At 33.3% G+C, this 10,236-nt stretch overlaps 1 protein-coding gene across 6 annotated transcripts; it reads right to left on the minus strand.

The window, feature by feature from the left end:
- Positions 1-1,523: 1,523 nt before the first annotated feature.
- LOC114270458 (inactive protein kinase SELMODRAFT_444075) lies at positions 1,524-7,977 on the minus strand. Of its 6 annotated transcripts, none has more exons than XM_082908685.1 (11): positions 7,713-7,977; positions 6,556-7,589; positions 5,811-5,965; positions 5,625-5,719; positions 4,400-5,433; positions 3,782-3,942; positions 2,986-3,062; positions 2,754-2,901; positions 2,431-2,580; positions 1,755-2,042; positions 1,524-1,660 (listed from the first exon to the last, which is right to left on the minus strand). In XM_082908685.1, exons 2-10 carry the CDS (start codon positions 6,734-6,736, stop codon positions 1,800-1,802), a joined length of 2,244 nt encoding a protein of 747 aa, XP_082764811.1. In that variant the 5' UTR covers positions 6,737-7,589; positions 7,713-7,977; the 3' UTR covers positions 1,524-1,660; positions 1,755-1,799. The 6 variants fall into 6 exon arrangements, with proteins under 6 accessions (XP_082764811.1, XP_082764809.1, XP_028067770.2 ...); XM_082908683.1 differs by having other exon boundaries at positions 7,708-7,957; XM_028211969.2 differs by having other exon boundaries at positions 1,524-2,042.
- Between the last annotated feature and the right edge of the window lie 2,259 nt (positions 7,978-10,236).

The following is a 10,236-nucleotide window of genomic DNA, read 5'->3' on the forward strand; positions in this document are numbered from 1 at the left end:
ATTTTTTACTAAATAAATGATTAAATATCTCATATAAATATGAAATTCACAAAATTATATATGAGGCATTTAATTATTTATTTAATAAAAAAATTAATATTCCTAACATTATCCGCCATAACATAGAAGCGACACCATCACTATCTCTTCATATGCCTAATTAAAATTCATGATTATTATTATTATTACAAAAATTGGTAGGATGATAATATATGAAAAGTAATTTTAAATCATTTTAGATGTGAATCACATTTTATTAATTTTTTTTTATTTTTTTAAAAAATAATTATATTAAAATAAAAATTAACATCATACATATACATAACAATAACAATAAACCAAAAAAAAACTACTGAAACGACACTAATAAACTATAAAATTTGCTAACAAATGAACAATGGCATGTGAAAATCACTAATCTATTCATAGACGTGTTTTGACAAATAAGATTTAAATCTAAAAAGTTCCAACCCTGTCGTAACTATCATCATCGTCCTTACCACCACTGCTCAATTTCATCGTTACCTTCTTGTAGATCAATCACCGTTGAAAACCAAAGTCAAAGACCAAAAAAAAAAAAAAAACAACAATAAGAAAGGAGAGGTAGAGAAGAGGACCATTATAGGTGTTAAAAATCTAAAATTCTATGCTAGAACACGAGAGAGATCTCAAACCCCTGAACCCAAATCTACACTTTGAAATTATTTGTGTATCTGGTCGGAAGTCACAAAAATTGTTGGAAAAGCACTGAAAATTGCTAGAGCGAAACCAACCCGCCCCTATGCTAGGTTTTTTTCTACTTCATTTCACCAATTTTAAATGAATGGTGCTATAAGCATCAATTAATATACTAATTAGTACTAATTATAACATTATTATTGACTCTACTCATCATATAAATTATAAAAACTAAAAACATCTTAAATTATACTACATCATCAATTAATACACTATTTGATATATATAGCATTAGTCATTTTAAATTTATACTATCTACCTCATTTTCAGAATCACTGTTGCGACAAACTTTCATCATTCATGGCAATTTTCGATAACTAACAATTTAAAAACACTATCCACACTTGTTCAATGAACATTCAACATTGAATAGTTTCCCAATTTCTTTCCCCCTAGGGTGTGTGTGTCAGCCTTTGAAAATGAACAATAACGGCAAGATGTCGACCCTGACAATGTGTTTGCATATGGCATTAAAGGGGATGAGCAATAATAATGTGTTACGGTCCCTATTGGTTGTTGGTCCACAGAAAAGGATCTCATAAAAATATTTGACCATTGTATTCTTAATAGGTAAGAGGTTATTGATTAACTAGAGGACAAAAAAATAAAAATAAAAATAAAAATAAAAATAAAAATCATGCATTCAAAAACCTAATAGAAGAGTGATAATCACTTTAACTTCTACCCCTGAAGTTGAAAACACAGTACTAATCACAATTACAAAGTCAACCTGTAAACTCATAATGTTTGGAAATGAAGAAAAGGAAACACAACACACCAAAAGCTGCTCAAATTGATTTCATTGATTGTTTGTACCAAAAATATCAGTATGCACCTGAGTTCCAACCTTGATGGTTGGGATTAGACTACTACATCTCCAAAATGAGCTACAAAACCTTAGGTGTTCTCTAATTCCGTTATACTATACAAAAACAAAATTTAGATGGCATTAGACAAAAAATGAAGAGAACAGGAAGTTACGAAGAAAATGAAAAAGAAAGCGGAAGAAAATGTACTTCAGGATATCAAGCAAAGCAGTCGCAGTGTGGTCGAGGTCTTCGCTAGTATTCCTCACAATAAGTGCTCCTGGCCTTATCCCTATCCCGGTGAGGTGGCCTTGGAGTCTCAAGGGAGAGCTTACTGCTGAACCCTTCCAATGCCTCGTTTAATATTGGACCGCTATGGCATTGATGTTGTTGTTGCTGTTCCTGCCAAATCCTTCCACTCCGATTACCCACCTCATACCCAGGTGTTGATATTTGATTTGAGTCCATAATCATGTCCCCCTCCAGTATACGGAGCACCTGTTACCAATGTATGTGAAGCAAATGAGAGAAGCCTAACCGGAAATATAATTAAAATGACCAACCTAGAGAGATGAAGGCACCTACAAGGGTAGATGATTCAGGGCTACTCTTATGCCCGGAATCTACCTTATTTGCCACTCAAGATCTACTTCCAAGGGTTAAAATATACCTAGGAAAGAAGGATCAATATTTTACATAACATTTTAGTAATGTTTATTCTACATTTACCCTTTTCATTCAGCTCTAAAACACAAGCCCAAGTCTTGACTCAACACCATTTTGGCAGATTATAAAAGCTTACATTCAAGCATGTTGCGTCCATTTGAGCCTTCCAAGTGAGAAATTTTAAGAGACAACTTCCAACTTATACAAAAACATCTCTTACCTGTGACATGCGAGGCCTTGAATGGGGATCTCGTCGAATGCACAAGGATGCTGCATGTAACATGCAATAAACCTCCTGTTCATTATAGTTGTTTACCAGCCGTGGGTCAACAAGTTCATCAATGGCATATTCTTCCAGTAGCGGGCGCGCCTGTTCCAAATCAAACATAAGTATCAAGAACAACGAAGAACGTACAGTCTAGAGGAACTAGATCAACAGATGAATTACAATTCTTCTAAAAATACTATATGGACATTTATACATCAACTTTAATGGGTAATATTTGGTTTATGGACAGAAGTAGAGAATCATCTAATGTATACCCATTCAGTGAGGCACTGCTGACCCTTTGGCCGGTTAAGGTCCACTGCTTTTCTTCCAGTAACAAGCTCCACCAAAACGACCCCAAAGGAATAAACATCAGCTTTCTCTGTGATCTGGCCACTTTGAGCATACTCGGGAGCCAAATACCTACGTTAAGAGAAACATTTTATAATACTTTGAAATGCACGGAGATGCTCTGAGGGAAAATTAAAGCTTTAGCTCAAGACATACCCAAAAGTTCCAATTACCCTTGTTTCCACTCCAGTGTCTCCATCAGGTTGCCATCTTGCCAAGCCAAAGTCTCCTACCTAGCAAATGAAGAGTTGGAATATGATTCAAATACATTAAAAACTATCTCTATAGCACATACATCTTCAATCATGGAATAAGCAAATCAAATATTAGAAAGGAACTCTAATATAACCAAGAAAGGGTGATCAGTATGAAGGAGCTAAAAAATTTGAACAATAATTTTTTTTTATTGCATCTTGAATATCACAGCAATTGACTGTCAAGAATAACACCTTTGATTCAGCAAGAACTTCAGAGAGAGTGAGTCAACCATTTACCCAAAAACCACAGCGTGTTCTTGAAGGAATTGGAGTGTTTGTAGAACATTACATGAGCTCAGATGACTTGAAACACTAACATCTTGACTTCTCATTCTTTAACCAAAAGTAGAGATTAGAAAATTGTCTATGGAAACAAAGATCTTTATTCTTCATTCACAATGTTCTGAATTATGTGGTTTTTTTGATGGAATGGAAGGTCTTGTTGTATGTAGAACTCATTTAATAGGACATTGACAATATTTTCTCACAGTAGGAAGAAGACTCTCAAGGAGATTGAGGAATGTAACCAAAAAAAAAAAAATCTATAAAACCATGAAAGTAAATTAAAAAAAGAACATTTTTTTAATTATAGAAGGTAAATGGTTATGTTTTGTATGCAACATATAGGTGCTGTTTGTTGATATGCAAATTGAAATAAACAAATATGCATATAGAAGGTAGAGAAATTTTCATACTAGGGGTTCGAAGTCATGGGTGATGAGGATGTTGTTAGGCCGCATGTCTCGGTGGACAATGCAACCCACTCTGCATTCTTCATGAAGATATCGCAGCCCTCGAGCAGCTCCCACAGCAATTTTTTGACGTGCAGACCATTCTAATGTACCTCGATGATGACCTGAAATCACCAGAATCCTAAATAAGTTTTAGATACAATTACAAGAAAAAATCCAAACACTAGAGTGAAATTATTAAATGGGCTTAATCACTGAATGCTAAGATTGAACAAAGTGTACTATATAAAGAAAACAAAGTCCTAGTTCCAACTTTGGTCAGTTCAGCATTCCACAAGTAAACATAAAAATCTTTATACTTCACTTGAGGAAAAGGGAAGAACACGCTTCATGTTGCCACTGCGAAAAAATAATGTGAGGCTAAAACACTTTCAATAATGAGTACATGTCAGATCCCTCATGCCATGTTTTTTATGGTACTGAAAACTTCACTTTACACACAAGTTTACATAAAAATCCTGCAAGGAGGTTCGCCTAGCTTTGACTGTATACCTGTGCAAATAAAGATCATTTATATTGTAATGGAAAAATGTATTCCAGAGTTGGGGAAAGATAAATTACCATATAGATGAGAATCCAGTGACCCGTTACATATGTATTCGTAAACAAGCAACCTTCTCCTGTCCTCAATACAGAACCCAATTAACATTACAACATTTCGGTGCTGAGCACAACTGAGGACTTCCACTTCTGAGCAAAATTCCTGATCCCCCTGAGAACTTGCCAATTTGTGTTGCTTGACAGCAACTGCCTGACCATCAGGCAGGACACCTCTGTGGACAGAACCATACCCTCCTTCTGCCAAGAAATTAGCTTGTGAAAATCCTCCAGTAGCAAGCTCCAGCTCAGCATAGGTGAACCACCTTGGGGGCTTTCCAAAGACGGGTGCCTTGTGTTGACATATTGAGCACAAAGGAGGGGGCCCAGAAGGAGCATTTCTGGATAGAGACATAGCTTCTCTAACATCTCCACTTAAGTCCATATCAGGTCTGTAATGTGGAAATTCAAATCCGGCTTCTCGATCAAGTTTAGAGAACTTCTCCAGCAAAGCCTTTGTTGTTGAAGTTTGAGCCTTACCATTTGATCTCTGTGAGCCTTCCGTTGAGAGCTGTGAGGATTGATGATGAGTATTGAGAACCTCCACCATCCATGGTTGGAACCTTAAACTTGACGATGTTGAAGATAAGTTTCCACTGTCCGTATCTGAACTTGATTCCTCGAGATCGGGAGTTTCTTTTGCACCCAATGTTACCTCTTTCTTTAGGTCTGCATTAATTTCAGAAATAAAAAATGGTGAGGTCCCAGGATCTGAGCTTGATACTGATGAAGTTCCAGCTTCAGTTGCAGTAAATAGCTCTGGACTACTAGTTGGAGTCACAGCAGGTCCTCGAATGGAATTGACGCTGTTATTCTTGTTTCTAGATTGTTTCTCAGATGATTGATCCAGTTCAGATAGTAATGGACATGTTTTTTCATCTTCCTTCTTGGGCGACCCAACCAAGTTTAGACGTAAAACTTTTGGCTGGGAGCGTTTCATAGCAACGATGTTGCATTGCAGCTCTTCCATACAGCGCTTTTCTTCATGCTTGAGATGTCTGCAAGGAGTGCCAAAGGGATCACTCAAGGAACATAATTTAAAAGCAAAAACATGAATGCCAAATCAGAGACAGTGATCAGAGCTAATAACTTAACAAACAAATAGTAAAAATTGATGGAATTTAGAACGGATATCATGTCAAATATAATAATATATAATAATTGCACGCATCAAAACTAAGATTATTACTTGTCCAATATAACCCAGTTGGCTTGAGCTCTCTTGGCCTCTCCAGCCACTGCGCCACATGGTGATCCAGAAACAATTTTTATCTTCACATTTATCTACGAAACAGAGTCAGATTAAATCAAATATCAGAATTCATTAACGGTGTACAATAATAACAAACATAGAAACATAAACAGAGGCACTGACTTTATTAGGATCATAAACATCATGGAGCTGAAGGATCATCTGGGAGCAGGAATCTGTAATATCAGATTTCTGCTCTGAACTTGTTCCTGAATGAGACCTTCGGTGGCCACTGGCACAGTCTCCTGCAAATCTAGGGAAACCCCATAATTTCCTACCTGAAGAATAGAGGAATAAGAAAACAATAGTCAGTATTATATCTATCGAAAGTCCTTTTGAATCTTGGTTACCATAATCATCAACCTCATAATTCTGCTCAGCCTGATATCAAAATCGAAACAACAGTTGATATATGGAGACATTTGCCATACAATGTTGTACCATAGTGGTAGTCTAAACTTGGGTATCACACAAATAAAATCAAACAAATTCAAATAAGGTCTGAAAACTCCAAAACAAAGGAATAGGACAACTATATTCCATTTTCTTGTTATTGCAAAGATCTTTCATAAAAGAATCTGCTATGAAGTTATGCAACCATAACAGAACTCAAAAGTGAGTTGCAGAATTTCAAGAATGTAGCCAATTCATCAAATTGCAAAACTACCCAAGTAAAATGATCTAAATATTTAATGATCAAGAGAAACCCACTTCGTTTTCCATTCCTTGTAACAAGAATAAATAACCCATATATAAATATTCCAATTAAGGCATCACACCTACCTAATGGCTAGTTCAAAATTAAATGCATATAATGAAATGGAGAAGAAAAAGATCTAGCATAAAGAAAATTGAACTTGACAATTACCCGAACTACGCGAAGAGACGACAACAATCATTGTAATGCAATCCCCAGGCTGAACAACATGAGTCAAAGCCCAAACCAGAGCAGCCTTGGGAATTTCCTTTGATGCCTTAACTGCCACTACAACCTTCTCGGCGGCGGCATCAGAGTCCTCTTGCTTCCCTCTCTTCAATTCCCGATTCATTTTCCCAGAAAAATTGTTAACCCCTTCTCTCTCTCTCTCTCTCTCTCTCTCTCTCAGTAGATCAAGTCTTCCAAACCCAACAACAATCTCATGATTTCACAACCCCACAACTCAGAAAAACAAACAAAAGCCTATAAGAAACGACAAAAACAGAACATTATTTGAATTATTGTGTGCTCTCTGTGTCCCCTCCAAAGCTCCAATAAAGCAATACGATTCTCAGATATGTATAGCCAATATGCTCACTTTTATCGACAATGATAGTCAGTGTCCCTCAAAAAGAACAAGTCTAAACCAACACTTGAAACCAATTTTATAGAAAAAAATCAACAGACAAAGGCTTTTTTGTTCTTGATTTGCACAATCACTGTAGTCCCTCTGCAATAAAAGACAACGCTTAACAGCAATCAATTTGATTTGATTCTTGAACTTTCCTTTTACCAATTGACCTCCAAGCTTAGAAAGAAAAAAGAGAAAAATTGCACTGAATATTCCAAACACGCTTAATGGAAACTTTGAATAGATCTACAGAAGTTAGTTTCAGAGACTCAGATGAATCCAAAAGCAATCTTGTGACGAATCAAAAACACTATTCAATACATGATGCTATCAAATCATCTCTGAGCTGGTTTCTAGATCCACCAAAAAAATAATTGCACACTGTTTTTTCTTCCCATCAAAGTGGATAATGAGAAAGTTCTAAAACTCAGAAGCCTCGACATCACGAATTCTCAAAAATCACAGAAACGAAGACCAGAACAGAACAGCTTAATCATCATAATCTCTCATTCTCTCTCTCTCTCTCTCTCTAAAATTCTCAAAAACACGAAATCAAACTCCACACCTGCAAAACCTAAAAATCAAGAAGAAAAAAAACACAGAATCACTTACACCACACAGCATTCAAACATAAATGTGTATATATATATTCAGATAAGTTTTGAAGAAACTTGATATAATCACTCGCATACAGTACAGAGAGGTTGCTTGTGGGTCTGCAGAGAAACGTGAATCAATGATGGTGGGTTTCGTGTGTCGATCAATATGATCTCTCTCTCTCACTCAACTGTATTTTTTTGCTCTGCTGTGTTGTGCTCTCACATCAAAACAGCCGAAGATATGCAGGGATTAATATGAGAGAGAGAAAAAGAGAGAGAGAGAGAGAGAGAGCGCCAACGTGAGAAATGAACAAAAATTGAGGGGGGATTCAATTCAACTACCTCACCGACTCATCTAGTCTTAGTAATAAAATGGGAAAATTCTAACATATATATTTTAGTGTATCATATGTACACTCATTATGTTAATTTTTTTTTTAATTATGTTGCTTGTTTTTTATTTTTCAAAAATATTTTAAAAAAATTTCTACTTTCTTATTTTCAGTATTTTTTATTTTTATTAAATTTTTTTAATATTTTAAGATATTTTTTAAATTTTTAGACACACCTAATATAAATACACATAAAAAATACAATTTTGTGAAATTTTTTAAAAAAAATTCACTAAACCAAAAATATAAAAGAATACATGAATTCAATATATTTTTCGTATTTTTATATATTTATTAATTTTTAAAAATATTTTTTTACAAATTTTTTACTTTTTAGGTACATCTAAGTAAGATGCATCTAAAAAAGTAAAAAAAAATGCTTAAAATTTTAAAAATATTTACTAAAAACAAAAAAAAATACGAAAAACAAAAAACTCAATTTTCAAAAAACTTAAACCAAATACACACATTATTTTTTAAATTATGATTATGATTTATGAATTCTTTAATTATGTTTTATTTTATATTTAGTTATGATATTTTTTTTAATTATAACTCTAAATGTATGAAATTATGACATTTTATTCTTTAATTATAAAATGCATATATAGTATTTTTGAATAAAATTGTATAAATTAAAATAATTGCAAAAAAGATAAAAAGGAATAAATTTTGTTATAGAATTTAATACATAAATTACTTATACTTCTATAATATTACAATTATTTTGTGGCAATGTCATTATTTTTACAAGGGTCTGGCTTTGGTCCAGTCCACCATCGGACTGGATCGTGCTGTTGGGTCTGTGGGGGTTCACCACGGGTCTCGTTTTGAAAATATGAACCGTTCAATGTGTAAAACTCTCTGAGTACTATATGCCTGTAAAAAATCATGTTGATTGGATATCGATAGCTATGTGATCAAATTAGTTTTTTGTCAACCGTTAATTTATTCACCGTCCATTTTTTATACAAAACTAATTTGATCACATAGCTATTGATATCCGATCAACGTAATTTTTTACAAACATATAGTACTCGAAGAGTTTTACACATTGAGCGGTTTAGATTTTTAAAACGGAACCCGTGGTGGCCCTCATAAATCCAACAGAACAATCTAATCAGATGATGAACTGAACCAAAGTGAAACCCTTTTTATAATTCTCTCAAATAACAACTCAACAAATGCCTTACGCAATTTTATGTTACGAGACAAAGTTGGGTTATGAATTTTTAAATGTGGTTGATTATGATAGTAATGAGTTAATTTATGGTTGAATTTAGAAGGTAAGGTTCGTGCTTTACTTGATGACTTTTTTTTAATTATAATTCTGAAAGTGTAAAATTATATTTTCTTTAATTACAAGATGTATATAGTGTTTTTAAATAAAATCATATAAATTAAACTAATTGCAAAAAAGATAAAAAGTATAAAATTTAGTTACACAATTTAATACATAAATTAATTATACTTCTATAATGGGTTCGTTTGAGAAGTGGGTTACCTTTTTGATTTTTTGCCTATTTTAGTTTGAGGTTAAAAAGTCTCGTTTGAGAATAATTTTTTGGTTTTTTTAATTTTTAGTGAGAGAAATAATGTAATGATTATGGTTGGATGTGATATTTTGTCTTATTTGATCAAAAAACTTATTTTATCTTTTTATGACTAAAATACTTCCAAACCCAACCTAACACATCTTCCCAAATAGAGGCAATATTACAATTATTTTGTAGCAACACCATTATTTTTATAATTCTCTCAAATATCAACTCAACAAATACCTTATGCAATTTATATTAGGAGACAAAGTTTGGTTATGAATTTTTAAATGTGGTCGATTATATGATAGCAATGAGTTTATTCATGGTTGAATTTAGAAGGTAAGGTTCGTGTTTTGCTTGATGACTTGATTTATTTGTTTTTAAAGTTATTATGTGTAGATTAATTATAAAAAATAAATAAAAATAATTTTATCATATTTTTATATATAAATGAATAATAAATATGATTTTGAAATTAGATTATCTATTTTTTGAGACAAATATTATATAATTATATTAAAAATTAATTCAATCTAATTTCTTTATAAATAAGCTGTGCATTTACTAAAAGAAAAATTATAAATATTGGGGTAAATTACATTTACCTCCCCTGAGGTTTCTGACAAATACAGGGACCTCCCCTGTGGTTTGAATAATTACAGTAACCTCCCCTGCTTTACCTGACAATA

Source organism: Camellia sinensis, chromosome 15 (genome assembly GCF_055761805.1).
Source record: "Camellia sinensis isolate YWXY chromosome 15, ASM5576180v1, whole genome shotgun sequence".
NCBI lineage: Eukaryota > Viridiplantae > Streptophyta > Magnoliopsida > Ericales > Theaceae > Camellia > Camellia sinensis.